Source organism: Ovis aries, chromosome 3 (assembly GCF_016772045.2).
Source record: "Ovis aries strain OAR_USU_Benz2616 breed Rambouillet chromosome 3, ARS-UI_Ramb_v3.0, whole genome shotgun sequence".
Lineage (NCBI taxonomy): Eukaryota > Metazoa > Chordata > Mammalia > Artiodactyla > Bovidae > Ovis > Ovis aries.
In genome coordinates, this window is record NC_056056.1 from 203,098,226 (window position 1) to 203,116,157 (window position 17,932).

General features: G+C 43.1%; 1 protein-coding gene and 1 non-coding gene across 4 annotated transcripts in view; one reads left to right on the forward strand and one right to left on the reverse strand.

Moving 5' to 3' along the window:
* The window catches only part of BORCS5 (BLOC-1 related complex subunit 5), a 97,813-nt gene extending 86,165 nt beyond the window's left edge, over nucleotides 1–11,648 (reverse strand). For 2 of the 3 annotated variants that reach the window (XM_004006853.4, XM_042247516.2), the window contains exons 1-2: nucleotides 11,214–11,510; nucleotides 8,267–8,410 (exon numbers count right to left, since the gene is read on the reverse strand). In XM_004006853.4, coding sequence (XP_004006902.1) covers nucleotides 8,267–8,410; nucleotides 11,214–11,271 — 202 coding nt within the window. In that variant the 5' untranslated portion in view covers nucleotides 11,272–11,510. Of the gene's footprint in view, nucleotides 1–8,266; nucleotides 8,411–11,213; nucleotides 11,511–11,592 lie in introns of those variants that run through there. The other variant, XM_012175341.4, reaches the window with a different exon arrangement.
* A 3,249-nt stretch (nucleotides 11,649–14,897) lies between these two features.
* On the forward strand, nucleotides 14,898–14,969 carry TRNAC-GCA (transfer RNA cysteine (anticodon GCA)). The gene has a single exon. It is a non-coding gene; the product is annotated as a tRNA-Cys (tRNA).
* Nucleotides 14,970–17,932: the final 2,963 nt, after the last annotated feature.

The window sequence follows — 17,932 nt, forward strand, 5'->3', positions numbered from 1 at the left end:
CTTCAGATCAAAGACCATGTGGAGCCCATAAGCATGAACTCATCCTTTTCAATATATATCTGCTCAGTTCAGTTGCTCAACTGTGTCTGACTCTTTGTGACCCCATGGACTGCAGCACGCCAGGCTTCCCTGTCCATCACCAACTCCTGGAGCTTGCTCAAACTCATGTCCATTGAGTCGGTGATGCCATCCAACCATCTCATCCTCTGACGTTCCCTTCTCCTCCTGCCTTCAATCTTTCCCAGCATCAGGGTCTTTTCATACGAGTCAGTTCTTTGCATCAGGTGATGAAAGTACCGGGAGTTTCAGCTTCAGCATCAGTCCTTCCAAAGAATATTCAGGGCTGATTTTATTTAGGATTGACTGATTTGATCTCTTTACAGTCCAAGGGACTCTCAAGAGTCTTCTCCAACACCACAGTTCAAAAGCATCAATTCTTCGGCGCTCGGCTTTCTTTGCAGTCCAACTCTCACATCCATACACGACTATTGGAAAAACCACAGTCTTGACTAGACAGACCTTTGCTGGCAAAGTAATGTCTCTGCTTTTGAATATGCTGTCTAGGTTGGTCATAGCTTTTCTTCCAAGGAGCAAACGTCTTTTAATTTCATGGCTGCAGTCACCATCTGCAGTGATTTTGGAGCCCAAGAAAATAAACTCTGTCACTGTTTCCATTGTTTCCCCATTTATTTGCCATGAAGTGATGAGACCAGATGCCCTGATCTTAGTTTTTTGAATGTTGAGTTTTAAGCAAACTTTTTCCCTCTCCTCTTTCAATATATATAAGTAAATATAAAAATAAATACTGATGTTAATGTGTGAGTTTGTATATATACACATGTGTATATTTCCTGCTTAAACACTGAGAAGGTATGGAAGCGGTTTCTAAACACCCCTCTCCACTGAAAGAACAGCACTCCTAAAGAAATACTCAGTTCTAGTGCTGGGGCCAGAGAAGAACAAAGTAACTCCGGAACATTATAATGTGCCAGAAATTAAAAATATGCTCAAAGAATAATGAGAGCACATGAAAAGAACACAGGAAGCTAAACTGACAGTATTTCAACTGGCCAAATTTGGAGCATTTTGAGATTGAAAACGAATAGTCGTCCCTTGGTGTCCATGGAGGCACTAATTCCAGGACTCTGACAGTTACCAAGTCCCTGGATGCTCAAGTCATTTATATAAACTGGTGTAATATTTGTACATAACCTACGCAGTGCTCCCATATACTTTAAAACATCTCTAGATTACTTATAGTTTCTAATACAATGCAAATACTATGGAAATTGATGCAAATGCTATGTAAGTAGTTGCTGGTACTCAGAAAAATTCAAGTTTTGTTTTCTGGAACTTTCTGGAATTTTTTTTCCTGAAATATTTTCAGTCTGCCCTTGGGTGAATCTGTGGGTGCAGAACCCACAGATATGGAAGGCTGAGTGTAATCACTTTAACAGATCATAACCCACTGAATAAAATAGGAATTCACTGTTCCACTTAAATAAATGAATAAATACTGGGGAGAAGAGAAGGGTCTTCCTTACAGTAAAATGCAAACCAATAAATGTAGAAGGAATGATAAAGTCAGAAAACCCCTATTTGGAAACCATCACTGTACAATGAATTCAAGCAAGAAATATCAATGAATATTATAACTGGTGAAAGAAATGGTCTTGAAAAACAAAATTACCCAGTCTCACAATATCTCCTCAAAAACACAGTCATCATTAAAAAAAAAGGAAAAAACCTTATAACAATAATGAGCAAAACCAACATTCTTATATAAATAAAAACAGAAAGAATTTGCGTCCAGCTGACCCGCACTGTAAGAAATGCTACAAGGAGCTCTTCAAACTAAGAACAAATTTCATCAATGGAAGCTTCAGTCTATAGGAAGGGATTAAGAATTCCTAAAATGATAAGCACACGAGTAAATATGCTATATATAGGTTTCCTTCTCTTAATTTCTTTAAAACATATTATTCACGGGTCTTTAATAAAAGACACAGACACGCCTTCTTAGAGACTTCACAGAAAGAAACAACAACGGATACAGGCACAGAGATTTCCTGGCGTGAGGAACAAAGTGAGGTTGCTCTCACAAATCTTCTCTACGGCTTAGCGTGACCATCCTCCTGGTACGTCCCACTCTTCTGAATAAGACTCACACTTTGCTGGTTAACGGCCATGTTTAAAAAGTTAACTGAAGCGCTATTACACATACAATGTAACAGGTGATAAAGGAATGAATTATCAACCTTCCCAAGACAGTACCTGGGGGGGAAACTATACTCTTAGGAGCAACCATGGGTCTGGAGGTCACCATTAAGCCACTCAGAGAAGACTGTAGCTCTGATTAAGACTCACCCCTGGTTGCCTCCTTTGTCACTCCACTTTCCAATGTGGAGGGAGGTAAGGCCTGGCAGGTGGCAGAGGCAGGTCTCTGATGAATGCCAGGGCCAACCTCCTTTATTATTTTATTTGTCGGGCTAATAGGTGGGTGAGTGAGAAAGACATGAATAAACTGGTCATTTGAAGTCCAGCTCCCTCGTGTTCTTCATATCAACCTTTTCCATCGATTCATGCTTCTCCCACCCACCGTCTTCCACTTAAAACTTCAAGCACTATCTCTCTACATTACACATGATTTCAGAACCGTCACTGATGTTTTGCGAGATTTTGCTCCACCAAGGAAAGCCTCAGGCTCTTTTTAATTGTCAAAACCTCCTTCATGTATTGCTAAGTTGCTTCAGTCATGTCCGACTCTGTGCGACCCCATAGAAGGCAGCCCACCTGGCTCCCCCATCCCTGGGATTCTCCAGGCAAGAACACTGGAGTGGGCTGCTATTTCCTTCGCCAATGCATGAAAGTGAAGTCGCTCAGTCGTATCTGACTCTTAGCGACCCCATGGACTACAGCCCACCAGGCTCCTCCGTCCATAGTATTTTCCAGGCAAGAGTATTGGAGTGGGGTGCCATTGCTTTCTCCACCTTCATGTATATCATCTTCTTAACAACCAAGGACAGAACTCCCAACAGATCTGCTTAGTACCACTGAAGCTTTTACACTAATATGTTGATAATAAGACTGTCCCCTTCCTAGACAACAAGACAATATTATGTTTGTATCCAAGGTCAGTTGCAAAAACATCATATGTGTACGCACCATCATGTCCTCACTCCCATGCGCATATATTTATCATCAGGAGTGAACAGTCTTATAACTTTGATATGCAAAACATCAATATTGCATTTCTCTTGTATTTCATTTCTGCAGAATGACATAAAAAACAGTGAGATTCATTAAAAAATAGGAGTGGTTGAACTTTAAGTAAGAAATCCTCTGGGAATCTAATTTGCATCAAATCTACATTTTACTTTTGTGCTCTGTCACAGTCATTTGTTGCTACTCTCTAATTTTTTAATTTCTGCTTTTCTCTTAAGTGTGTTACATGTCAAAATAAGCTGTTACTTCAGAGACTTCTAGGAAAGAAAGGAAATTCTTTAGGCTTAAAAGAGGAACCTTGCTAATGTAGTTACTTGGCATTTGTGTGGACCATAAATTATACCCTGGGATGTTTACCCAAAAGGGTTAAGAACAAAGAAAGAATCTGCTTGCTTATAAAGAAAAAAACAAAAACGCACACATTACCTCAGTCAGAGAAATCGCCCCAAACTCGCCCAGGCACAGCCTCCGCAGATCACCCACCAGCATTAGCACTGTATCAGATGACATTACAGAACAATACTGAACTCTGTGCAGGGCTTGAATATATTGTTTTGAAAGAATACACTGTCATTAACTTGAATAAAGCTTTCTGAAATAAAACCTGCGGGCACAGCCCTCACTGTGTGGCCCTTTTACTACTTTGAGAAACAGCCTCATCCTGAAAGCAGTAGAGGAGGGAAAAAAGAGATTAGGAATAAAGGCAACCGTGATGAGTCACCCCGGCCCAGTCCTGTAGGCAGATTCGGGGCTTTATACCAGGCGGCAGATCATCAAAGCAGAAGGCTCAGGACTTCCTTCCCTGGTGGTCCAGCGTTTAAGAAACCACCTTCCAATGCAAGGGACGTGGGTTCCATCCCTGGTCGGGGGAACTAAGATCCCACATGCCATGGGCCAACTAAACCTGCACACTGCAACTAAGACTCGACACAGCCAAAAATAATAAGTAAATAATTTTTTTTTTTAAAGGCAGGAGGCTCTGTAAGGAACAAGGCACCTGAAAATCCAAACCAGCTGACATCCATCACGCTATTTCCCTTTACAGCCTCGTGATTTTTACCATGGGTTTCCCTAGAATTGGAAACTGAGTTGTCTTTTTTTTTTAATACTATACTTGTTTCAGGTGTACAACAGTAATTTGATATTTGTATACCTTACAAAAAGATGACCATGATAAATCTAGGTACCATCTATCAACACAGAGAGTTATTACAGTATTACCAATTATATTCCTGCTGCTGTGCTTTACATCCTGGGCCTTGTCTATTTTATAACTGCAAGTCTGTACCTCCCCCACAACTCCCCTCCCCTCTGGCAACCACTAATGCATTCTCTGCATCTGAGTCTGAAACTGAGTCTTATTCCACGTACAAAATAGTTAAAACTCGATATCCAGATGCCAACTTGAGATGGCAGTTCTCTAGGCCATGAACTGAAGCTCTCTAAAATGCCAATGTTTAATCTAGAAAGCGGAAAGAACACAGGACATCCCTGGCGGTCAGGTGGCTAGGATGCCGCCCTCCCAGTGCAGGGGGTTCAGGGTTCAATTTCTGGTCAGGGAACCAGATCCCACATACCGCCGAGGAAAATTCTGCATGCTACAACTAAGACCCACTGCAGAAAAAGAAAGGAAGGAGGGAAAGAAAGAAAAGAAGGGAAGGAGGGAAAGGAGGAAGCGAGGAAAGAAAGAAGGGGCGAAGTGGGGAAAGAAAAAAAGGTCACACATAGTATGGGAGGTGAGGATTAGCTACAATTACTGTTAATATCATGACTATACTTAATATTTCCACTCAGTCGTCCCCCTGGCCTACCTTTTCTAATCACTGTCCGAGACGTTTCTTCTTCACGAGTGAAGCATCAGCAGTAACTTAAATATTCACTGGCTTTTGTTTCCCGGCAGCCTGGCCACTACCTCTTGTTGCCATTTCTGTTTTCACATCGCTCTCAGCACTCTCATAAAGTGATTTTTCTACCTTCAGTAGCCAAATCCCAAGATTCCTCTTAACTACAAGCTGCTTTTCGTGAGCTTTCCTCTCTCCGGCACCTGTTCTCAATGATCTCAACAACCAAGGTTCAAAGAGGTGAAAAGCAAAGCCAGGGCAACACAGCCAGTTGGTAGCCAAGTCCCACTTAAAATCCAGGTTATGGAAGCCTTGCAAACTGTTGGTGAGAATATAATTTGGTGCAGCCACTGTGGGAAAACAGTATGGAGGTTCCTTAAAAAACTAAAAATAGTACTACCATACGATCCAGCAATCCCACTCCTGGGCATATATTCAGAAAAAACAACAAACACTAAATTGAAAAGATACATGCACCCCAATGCTCACAGCAGCATGATTTACAAGTAACATGATATGGAAACAACCAAGTGCTCATCAACAGATTACCGGATTAAGATGTGGTAATATATATACAATGGAATATTAGCCTTAGAAATGAATTAAATACTGCCATTTGCAGCAATGTGGGTGGACCTGGAGAATATTATGCGTCATGACAGAAGTCAGACAGAGAAAAGACAAATACTATATATCACATCACGTATATGCAGAATCTAAAAAACAGTAAAAATGAAGTATATGCAAAACAGAAGCAGACTTACAGATGTAGAAAAAAAACAACTTGTAGTTACTAAAGAGGAGAGGAAGTGGGGAGGGACAAATCAGAGGTATGAAATTAACACATGCAAACTATTACACGTAAAATAGATAAGCCACATGGATACACTGTATAGCACAGGAAATTATGCCCATTATATTGAAATAACCTATAATGGAACATAATCTACAAAATACTGAATCATTATGCTGTACATCTGAAACTAACAGACTACTGCAAATGAACTACACTTGGATAAAAGATAATAAAATCCAGGGAGCGATGCAACCACATCCAGCTGTGTTGTATTAACTGCAGTGCACTAACTATTCACTCCCAGAGTTCCCAGGGACGATTTTAAATCTGAGGTTAACTTGCCTTAACACTAAACCTTCTTGTAGATGCTTCCCATACTAGTCAACTTATCATAAAGTATAAGTTAGTTCAAATGCTCAAAGAAGAAACAGTAATTCCAGAAAAACATTACATATATCTCAAAGTTCTGGGTTGTTTTTTTTTTTTTCTTTTAGTTTTTTGTTTGCTTTCAGAATTTCCCTAAAGAGTTGACTCACTGGAAAAGACCCTAATGTGGGGAAGGATTGGGGGCAGGAGGAGAAGGGGACAACAGAGGATGGAATGGTTAGATGGCATCACCGACTCAATGGACATGGGTTTGGGTAGACTCTGGGAGTTGGTGATGGACAGGGAGGCCTGGCGTGCTGCGATTCATGGGGTCAAAAAGAGTTGGACACGACTGAGCGACTGAACTGAACTGAAAGTGGGACAGGGGCTTCCCTGGTGGCTCAGACAGTAAAAGAATCTGCCTGTAATGCAGGAGACCCAGGTTTGATCCCTGGGTTTGGAAGATACCCCTGGAGAAGGGAATGGCTCCGCACTTCAGTATTCTTGCCTGGAGAATCCCATTGACAGAGGAGCCTGGTGGGCTAGAGTGCAATGAGTCACAAAGAATCAGACACAACTGTGTGACTAACACTTTCACTTCTTAAAGTGGGGTCAAAAATAGATCACACAGGCCTCAGCCAGTTCTATAAATGTAAGATGTTTTCTATATTATACTATACCATGTTAAGTAAACCAGGGTAGGTCAACTAAATCATTTATAGTTCCTCATTTTTTGTGAGGAGAGGAAGACAGAAAGACTTTGGGAGGAGAGAGGGCATAGTTAACAGGAAGAAGAGGCATGATCAGGGTGACTATGAGCAGCACTACTTGCAACTCCAGAAGCGATCAAGGACAGAATACAAGTGTCCTCCTCTAAGTTTCTAAAGATAAAGGTGTATCTTTTAAATCTGATTGCACAAGGATATATGAAGATGGAAAATTCATTAATGCTGGCTTCTTTGGAGAATCACATATTCCTTAAAACAACAGAAACTAATGAGAAGGTGGGTAACAGGATACAACAAGCTGTGTAAGAACCAGACGAGTTTACTGAAGTCTAACACAGAGGCCTGCGGGGAAAGACTGAAAGCTTGTATTTCCTCATCTGTAAAGCAGATGAAGCACTGGGAAGAATGAGATGGTACATGGACCATTTATAAAGCACCATTTGGGTTTATTTTGGTTTTTTAAGAACAGCGTGGAATAGTGTAACTAGTAGATTTGACATCAGTGATACAGGTTGAAGTTCAGCCTCTATCTGCTAGTTGTCTGATCAGGCACAAATCATTCAAACATATGTAATGATGTAAGAACTAAAGAGTTAATATCTGCTGTGTAGAGGAAGGAAACTTTTAATATAAATAGTTCTATAAACGTAAAATGTTTTCTATTATACTGGACCAGGTAAGTAAATCAGGGAAGGTCAACTAAATCATTTATAGTTCCTCATTTTTTGTGAGGAGAGGAAAATAGAAAGAGTGATTCTTACAGCAGAAATCCTATTCAGTTAAGAGAAAAATCATTGGTCTTTGGGACACCCACATATACTTTGTAAGTGTGCTAGCTGCTCAGTCGTGTCTGACTCTTTGTGACCCATGGACTCTAGCCAACCAGGCTCCTCTGTTCATAGAATTCTCCAGGCAAGAATTCTGGGGTGGGTTGCCATGCCCTTCTCCAAGGGGTCTTCCCAGTCTTTCCCAGGTCTCCTCCATCGAAAGCTGATCCTTCACAATCTGAACCACCAGGGAAGCCCAGAGAGACCTAGAGATATCAATTAAGTATAATTGTTCTGTTGTGTCAGTTAGGATCTCTGTTATTTTACTGACTTTCTGTCTGGAAGGTCTGTCCCCTGATGTCAGCGGGGGACTTACTATATTCAATATTCACTATCCTGTAATAACCTATAATGGAAAAGAATCTGAAAAAGAATATATCACACAGAAACACATAACTGAATCACTTTGCAGTATACCTGAAATTAACACAATCTGGTAAATCAACTATATGTAAATAAATTTTCTTTAATGCAAACCCTTACCTTTCAAAAGTGGCTGGAAGGTTGGAATCTCTTGCAACTTGATGACATCAGGATCGTTGCTGACGTTCCTTGAGGCCTGGGAGCCTTGAGCTACAACCACAATATCGTCCATCTTGGCTCTATGCTTAGCTGGAGAAGGAGTCACTGAAAATAAAGTTACATCGCTCAGGAGTTGCATGTTATTTAGCCACCTCTGTCTCAACAAGGCTGTTTTCACTGTAGTCATTAAAAAGGACATTCTTACACACAAAAAAATGCTAACTGTACTTACCCTGTGGTGGGGGCTGGGGTAGGGGAGATGGAATTACAGAGGACCTCTGTTTTCTATGGTGTTAAAAAATCCTCAAACTTTACAGGAACATATGCCATCCATTGGAGAAGGAAATGGCAACCCACTCCAGTATTCCTGCCTGGAGAATTCTATGGACCAAAGAGCCTAGTGGGCTACGGTCCATGGGGTCACAAAGAGTCAGACACGAATAAGCAACTAACACACACGTGCCATCTATAAAAGTGCTTCTGTAACTAAAAGTTTATTCAACACACAAAATAAGCAGATTGTTTTTAATTTTTGTTTCTTTGATCCTCCTGATGTTTGTCCCTATTTCCCAGTGAGAAAATAAGGGTACAAGATTTAGCTGGCTTCCCTGGTGGCTCAGAGGTTAAAGCGTCAGCCTCCAATGCGGGAGACCCGGGTTCAATCCCTGGGTCGGGAAGATCCCCTGGAGAAGGAAATGGCAACCCACTCCAGTATTCTTGCCTAGAGAATCCCATGGACTGAGGAGCCTGGTGGGCTGCAGTCCACGGGGTCACAAAGAGTCGGACACGACTGAGTGACTTTACTTACTTACTTACTCAAGGTCAACAGTGCTAGAGACAGAGTTAAGAAGGAAATGGGAGGTAAATGGATTATTGGTATACATGGCCCATTCCTGCCATGCTGGGGTTCCAAAGCTGTAGCCACCCTACCACAGTAAGCCTGGTATGTTGAATAGATCCTAGTTATGGCAAAAAAACAAAAACCACCCTGATTCTCAACCCTAGATGACCACACCAGCCCCCTCACCCCTTAAAGTCACAGGGCAGAAAGAACCAGTGGGACAACAGTAGGCTGAGCCAAAATTAAGAAATTTGAAGGACTGCTAAAAAGGCAGATCAATTTCAGGTTTCTAGGCAAATGTAAGCCATTTAGAAGGAAGTGATTTAAGGACGCCCCAGACCAAGACATCCTGCGTTCCCAAACATCTGGTTGGGGCAAGAATGAATCTTTATTGTTTTACACTCTAGAAAGTAGTATTTGCAGGCTTACCATAATCATGTCTCAAAGGTTGATCCAAACATGCCATAGAACCATCCTGCCTCCTGCAGGCTAAAGTCTCTGGAGACTTGGCCTTCACTCTTAGAATCTCAGCTGCTTTCACTGCTCTTCAAGAAATCTCTCTTAGCCTCTTTTGGTAATTTACCTAATGTTTTTACAAACCTCAAGCCAGAAATCTTTCCTGGGACAAAGTGATTCCTCCATCCCCAGACTCCAGAGGATAACAGACTTCACTAGATTCTAGGTAGCCTCTACTGCTGCTGCTAAGTCACTTCAGTCATGTCCGACTCTGTGCGACCCCACAGACGGCAGCCCACCAGGCTCCTCCGTCCATGGGATTTTCCAGGCAAGAGTACTGGAGTGGGGTGCCATTGCCTTCTCCAAGGTAGCCTCTACTACTTGTCTGTAAAATGGGGCTACTGAGAGGATTAAACATGAACACATGTGATGCACTTAGCCTATACTATTTGGCAGTATTGGTTAGTATGCTCTGGTACTGGTCAGAACCCATGCTGTTGGTTAGAAGGCGAACAAGCCTATTAAAAAGATGACATACTTCTTGCAAAACATGATTCTGGCCTGACCCAGAGGCAAGAAAGTAAAGGATAACAATTATTGCCGTATTTGTTATAAGATACTGCATTCTGGATCTTCCAAAGAAATAAAAATGTAGCCATAGATACTGTTCACAGTTAAAAGCTATCTCAATCTAGCCCCCAGAATGGTCTGAACTAGCCTTGAAGGTCACATTTCAGTGACCTTCTCTTAACTTCTACATTTCTGAATTACACGTCCTACCAAGGTCAGAGCAGTCCTATTTATGACCAGAACCCTTTTTAGGCCCCAGTTATAAGCCAGTTTGGATTAACCACTCCAGAGCTTATTATCCAGGGCAGCCCCAGTGGTCCCAGGGTTTAGTGTGTAGCAAATAAAAAAATAAAGGCAAAAACGATCCTCAATTAAGCATCAGCTGTTTGAGCGCTCACTACAGGAACAAAAATCGTCCCATTTCTACATTAAACTCGAAGAGAAATCTAAAAAATACGGATGCGGAAAGAGTAGGGCAAAACATCAGAACTTGCCTTCATGGCCAACTTCTATATGAGAAAGGGAGCCGAGACACCTTCCGATGGGAAGATGCAGTTTCTGGACATGTTCGCAGGCAAGGGTTCAAAGCGATTGTACACTTGTCACACGCCTCTTCTCAAAAGGAATTTCTAGGACCCACTTTTAAGGACGAATCTGTTCTTTGAGGTTCTATGACCCATCCACTGTGCGACCCCAATCTCACCCTGCCAGGCATGAATACTAAAGCCAAATATTAATTAGATCGTCTTTCAAGGAGTAAGCTGCAGCTGAGACGAATAGCTGTTCTGAAAATCAAAAATGGGCTTGGGCGCCCACGCTGGTTTAGCTTGCAATCACAGCACTGGTTTCCATCGGGGGAATTAAGGCTAGGACAGATGATGGCTTTTTTTTTTTTTTTTTTTTGCTCTTTTAAGAAAAAAGCACGGCGAGGGCTTTCTGTGCGTTCCTGTCCGCCAGCCCCAGTCCCCAGCAGGGAAGGCAGCCCGCCCGGCATGCAGGCAGGGCTGGCTGGAGAAGGGTGAAAGTAGTTAGGACACCGACCTGAGGAGTTCAGATCGTTGGGTCGGCTCTCGGCCTCGGAGCTCTGCTCACTGCCCATGATGCCGGCAGCGGTGGCAGCAGAGGAACGACGGAACGGGCGGCGACCGCTCAGGCGGAGGGGCGACAGAGCAGGGAACGGGGGACCGAGATGCAGAGGCTACACCGGCTGCGATGTGGGGATTGCGCGCCCAGCCCACGCGGGGGCGCGGACGGTGGGGGACGAAGAGGCCCTATTTGGGGAAAGGCTTGCAGGGAAGCACCGCGGGGATGCACGCCGCTCGCCCGCCCGCCTTCTTTGGGGAAACCAAACGCAAGGAGGCGGGTGAACGCCGGGAACCAGCCACGCCTGCGACCCGCGGGCGGCGCCGCAATCACTCACTCGCTCCAGGGCCCGCAGGTTCGTTCCTTCCGCGACGCGGATTGGCAGCGACGGCTGCGCTCGGCGGTCAGTTCCGGGTTAGAGTGCCCCGCCCCCTGCCCGAGGGAGGGCAGGGAGACTCAAGCTACCCAGTACAGCGGGCGCAGCCTTAAAGGGCCAGATCGCCTCAAGTGCAGAGCCGCTCGTAAGATTGAGTTGGTTGCTATGGTAGTGATGCGAGTCACCTTTAAGCATCATCTATACGCTAGGCAAGTTACCTCTATAGTTGGAAATTTACTAATAGGTTTTTGAGGGAGTTGTTTTTACCTCAGTTTGCGGTTTTTTTTTTTTTAACGTATTGCTCTTTTTCATTTTTTAAAATGACATTTGTTTATATTTATGTTTGGTTGTGCTGGAGGGCTTTCTCTAGCTGTGTGGTACAGCGGCTACTCTTTACTAAGGGGCCTGCTGGGCTTCTTATTGAGGTGACTTCTCTTGTTGCACAGCTTGGGCTCTAGATCACTGGTTCAGTAGTTGTGGTGTTGTCCTACATGTAGGATCTTCCCAGACCAGGGATTGAACCCCTGTCCCCTTGCATTGATTGGCAGATTCTTTACCACTAAGCCACTGTGCTATGCTTAGTCACTCAGCCCTGACCGACTGTTTGCGACCCCATGGACTGTAACACACCAGGCTCCTCTGTCCATGGGGATTCTCCAGGCAAGAATACTGGAATGGGTTGCCATGCCTTCCTCCAGGGCATCTTCCCAACCCATTGATCTAGCCTAGGTTTCCTGCATTGCAGGCAGATTCTTTACCATCACAGCCACTAGGGAAGCCCTTTTGATATTTTTAAAAATTGAAATGTAATTGACATACAACATTATATTAGTTTCAGATGTATGACTCGATATTTGCATATGTATGCTGCAAAATTTTAAATCCTCTTTTACAGATGGAAAAAGAGAGGTGCTGGATAGACTTAGGTTTGGAATCCACATCAAAGCACAAAGTTCCTATTTTAGTTCCCAAAGCTGGGAGTTTGGCAGTGGCAACCATACAAAAAAAAAGAGAAACACTAGATGGTGAAGGAAGGAGCTGGAAATGAGAGACGAATGAATAGAAAATGCTGATTCTTGTGTTAGGGTGTTTGTGCATCTTCAAAAGAAAGTGGATGCCCCAGGTCTACTTTCTGGGAACCTTGACGTTTACCCACAGGCATTCTGAAAGTAGAAAAGGCAAGAAGGAAGTAGAGATAGTGTGTAACAGAGACTGTCAACTTTGGCAGGTCAAGGATGTCAAGGTAGCAATGCTTTCCCATTCAGGAGTTGGGTGGCTATGGCATTTTCAGAACTTTACAGATAGTATTGTTTGTTTCGTGAAATTTTAGCTAATGCCCTGAGTTTTCAAATCAACTATGATTTCATTATACATATATTTACAAATTGAGTCAAAATCTAATTTTTTTAATTTTTTAAAACTTTTTATTTTATATTGGTGTATAAGCCAATTGGGCTTCCCAGGTGGCACAAGTGGTAAAGAACCCGCCTGCCAGTGCAGAAGACATAAAAGCTGCGGGTTTATCCCTGGGTTGGGAAGATCCCTGAAGGTGGTCATGCCAACCCACTCCAGTATTCTTGCCTGGAGAATCCCATGGACAGAGATGCCTGGTGGGCTATAGTTCATAGGGCTGCAAAGAGTCAGACACAAGTGAAGTGACTTGGGTGATTAACAATGTTTTAATAGTTTCAGATGGACAGCAAAAGTACTCAGCCGTATATATACACGTATCCATTCTCCCCTGCAAACTCCCTTCTCCTCCAGACTGTCACATAACATTGAGCAGAGCTCCCTGTGCTGTACAGTAGGTCCTTTTTAGTTACCCATTGTGAATATAGCAGTGTGTGCATGTCAATCCCAAACTCCCTAACTATCCCTTCCCCCCTGGCAACCATAAATTCATTCTCTAGGTCTGTGAGTCTGTATCTATTTTGTAAATAAGTTCATTTATGTTGAAATGATAAAAGTATCATTAAAGAAGTATATTAAAGAAATGATAAAAGTATCTTTTCTTTTTAGATTTTGCATATAAGAGATATCATATGATATTTCTCTTTTCCTGCCTGACTTACTTCACTCAGTATGACAATCTCTAGGTTCATCTATGATGCTGCAATAGGCATTATTTCATTCTTTTTAATGGCTTAGTAATATTCCATTGTTTTATATTTTTTATATATTTTAAGCTCATCTGATGCCCATAAACAGATAACCTCTTCCTGGTAACTAGGTCGTAAGTGGTGAAACTAGGATTTAGGACTCATGCTCTTTCCTTTGCTCACCATTACAACACAATCATCCCTTGAGATTTATATAAACCACCAGGCTGATGGAACTGAAAGGGGTCTTGCCTGGGAAATTCCATGGACAGAGGAGCTTGGCAGGCTACAGTCCATAGGGGTCCCAAAAGAGTCAGACACCACTTAATGGCTAAACAACAGCAACAATGCATGTGGGATCTTAGTTCCCTGACCAGGGATTGAGACCACACCCACTGCATTGGAAGGCAAAGTCTTAACCACAGGACCACCAGGGAAATCCTAAAGGGTTTATTCTTGATCACACAACTCGTGAGTGATAAAACCAGGGTTCAGATTTTCTAAAACTCATTATGCCTCTATCTACTCCAGACTAGCTTCTTCTCCTGTCTTTATCCTGCCGGACACTCCATGCCAGAATCCTTGGAGGCTCCCAAGCCAGAAATCTGGTTAACCTCACCATCATATCCAACCTGTCACCACATCTGTAAAGCCTCTCTCCTTAATTTATCTTTTGTCTCCATGCACAGTTCAGGGCTTCCTGACTTCTTTCATTCCTTGGAAGGCAGGAGGCCTCTGGCCTCACTTCCTTCAATGCATCATTCATGTGACTGGCACAGAGAATTTTCTAGAATATTAGTCAGGTCTCTGAACCTGTCACTGCCCTGCTAAAAACCTTCAATATTCCTCATGGCTTCATGATAAAGTTTCAAATTTAGCATATGAGAATCTCATTGCTCTGACCCCAGCCTCTTATTCCATTCCATACAGTCAAACTTCATGCTGATCAGATCAGGATGAAATTCCCTGAATAGTCAGGCTGTGTTTCCTCTGTCTAGAATATTCAGTTTTTCTCTGTCCATCTCATTAACTGAACTTCATCCTTCAAGGTTTAACTTAGAGTTGAAAACTTCTGTCCACACAAAACCCTGAACACAGGTGTTTATGGCAGCTTTATTCATAAACGCCAAAATTTGGAAGCCACCAATGTATCCTTCCCAATGGGTTTCCCTGGTGGCTCAGATGGTAAAGCGTCTGCCTGCAATGCAGGAGACCCAGGTTCAATTCCTGGGTGGGGAAGATCCCCTGGAGAAGGAAATGGCAATCCGCTCCAGCACTCTTGCCTGGAAAATCCCATGGATGGAGGAGCCTGATAGGCTACAGTCCATGGGGTTGCAAAGAGTTGGACACAACTGAGCGAAGAAGCTTTTAATGTATCCTTGGTAAGTCACTTCAGTCATGTCTGACTCTTTGCAACCCATGGACTCCAGCCTGCCAGGTTCCTCTGTCCATGGGATTCTCCAGGCAAGAATACTGGGGTGGGTTGTCATTTCCTTCTCCAGGGGATCTTCCCCACCCAGGGACTGAACCCACAGCTCTTATGTCTTCTGCATTTGCAGGCAGGTTCTTTACCACTAGAGCCACCTGGGAAGCCCAAGGTATCCTTAGGTGGGTATATAAACAACCTCTGATCTACACATTGGAAGAGAAAGATGAAGAGACACAGAGGAACCTCAAACACATATCAGAAAGTGAAAGAAGCCAGTCTGAAAAGGCTGCATGCTGTACTCCAAGTACATGACATTCTAGAAAAGACAAAAATTTGGAGATAGTAAAAAAGACTTGCATTTGCCAGGGTTTAGGAAAAGGGGAAGAGATGAATAGGCTAAACACAGAGGATTTGGGGGGCAGTGAAAATACTCTGTAGAAAATTGTAATGGTGGATACGTATCATTATGTACTTGTCCAAGCCTACAGAATGTACAACGCTAGGAATGAACCTAAGGTCAACTATAGACTCGGAAGGATTTTAATGGGTGAGTCTAGGTTCATTGTACGTACATGTGTGTGAGCTCCGTTGCGCGGTTCTGTCTGACTTTGCAGCCCGATGGGCTATATAGCATGCCAGGCTCCTCTGTCTACGGGATTTTTCAGGCAAGAGTACTGGAGTGGGTTACCGTTTCCTACTCCAGGGGATCTTCTCAATCCAGGGATCGAAACTGTGTCCCTTGCATGTCCTGCACTTGGCAGGTGGATTCTTTACGGAGCCACTTGGGAAACCTGTGTAACAAATATACCTCTCTTCTACAGGATGTTGGTAATAGAGCAGGCCATGCATGGGAGGAGCGGGGCCTACGGGAAATCGCTGTACCTTCTTCTTAATTTTGCTATGAACCTAAAGTTGCTCTTTTAATATTGTTTACGGGGTTCTTATTTTCTTGGGCTCCAAAATCACTGCAGATGGTGACTGCAGCCATGAAATTAAAAGATGCTTGCTCCTTAGAAGAAAGGTTATGACAAACCTAGACAGCATATTAAAAAGCAGAGACATTACTTTGCCGACAAAGGTCCATGCAGTCAAAGCTATGGTTTTTCCAGTAGTCACGTATGGATATGAGAGTTGGAACATAAAGAAGGCCAAATACCGAAGAACTGATGCTTTTGAATTGTAGTGTTGGAGAAGATTCTTGAGAGTCCCTTGGACTGCAAGGAGATCAAACCAGTCCATCCTAAAGGAAATCAATCCTGAATATTCATTGAAAGGACTGATGCTGAAGCTGAAGCTCCAATACTTTGGCCACCTGATGTGGAGAGCTGACTCATTGGAACAGACTCTGTTGCTGGGAAAGGTTGAGGACAGGAGGAGAAGAGAGCGACAGAGATGGTTGGATGGCATCACTGACTCAATGGACATGAGTTTGAGCAAGTTCTGGGAGATGGTGAAGGACAGGGAAGCCTAGCATGCTGCAGTCCGTGGGGTTGCGGAGTCCAACATGATTTAGCAACCAAACAACAAAGGTGCTCTTAAAACACAAAGTCTTAACAATTATTGAACTTATGCACCTCCTCCTAGAAGTCCAGATCAGACATCCCCCTCGTGAGCTTCCTTAGCTAGCTTTTTCTATTATAACGTGCAGTCTTTACACAATCATTAATTTACTTGTGTTTCTCCCCACCGAACTATAACTGAACTATAAGGATGTGTTTCTCCCCACTGAACTATAACTGAACTGTAAGGTAGGTGTGTAGCTGAGCAGGACCCTCTGCGGCCTTCCCAGGACAGGCCCCTCCCCAACCTCCTCTGTGGTAATTCAGGCATATTTCATGAGGTTTTCAGATGCTAAAAACCACCACCAATTTCTTCCAAATGGAAGAAATTAACTACTTGATGATAGTAAGCAAATAGCTCTTAATCCTTTTGGCAACTAAGGATTGATAATGTTACCTCACCATCAACCAATCAGAGAAATACGCCGAAACAATCACACACCCTGGGACCCTCCATCACCTGGCCTTTAAAAATGCTTTGCTGGAATTGTCTGCGGAGTTAGGGAATTTTGGCGGGGGGCAGGGGGCTCAAGCCACCTGTTTTCCTAGCGTGGCTCTGCCACACACCTGTCTCTGCTCCACACTCCAAACTCTGATATTTTGCTTTGTTTGGTCTCACTGTGCATCAGGCACATGAACTTGTGTTTGTTAACAGATCCGTGTCTTATTGGTCTTTAATTTCCCAGTGCAGGTGCTTAATGTATATTTTCTGACTAAAACACGTTAAAAAAGTCTGCCTCCTCATAAATGGAGAGGTATGTATTGGCAGAAGAGGATTAAGACTCTCTTTGTATACAGTGGAATATTGTATATGTGTATCAGTCCCTCAGTTGTGACCGACTCTTTGAGACCCCATGGACTGTAGCTCGCCAGGCTTCTCTGCTGATGGAATTCTCCAGACCAGAATACTGGAGAGGGTTGCCATTCTCTTCTCCAGGGGATCTTCCTAATCCAGGGATCGAACCTGGGTGTCCTGCATTGCAGGCAGATTCTTTACCATATGAGCCACCAGGAAGCCACTACTCAGCCATAAAAAGGAACAAAATTTTTTTTTTGTAGAGACCTAGATGGACCTAGAGACTGTTATACACAGTGAAGTAAGTCAGAAAGAGAAAAATATCATATATTATTGCATACATATGAAATCTAGAAAAATAGTATGGTGGTTTAGTTGCTAAGTCGTGTTCAACTCTTGCGAAGCCATGGACTGTAGC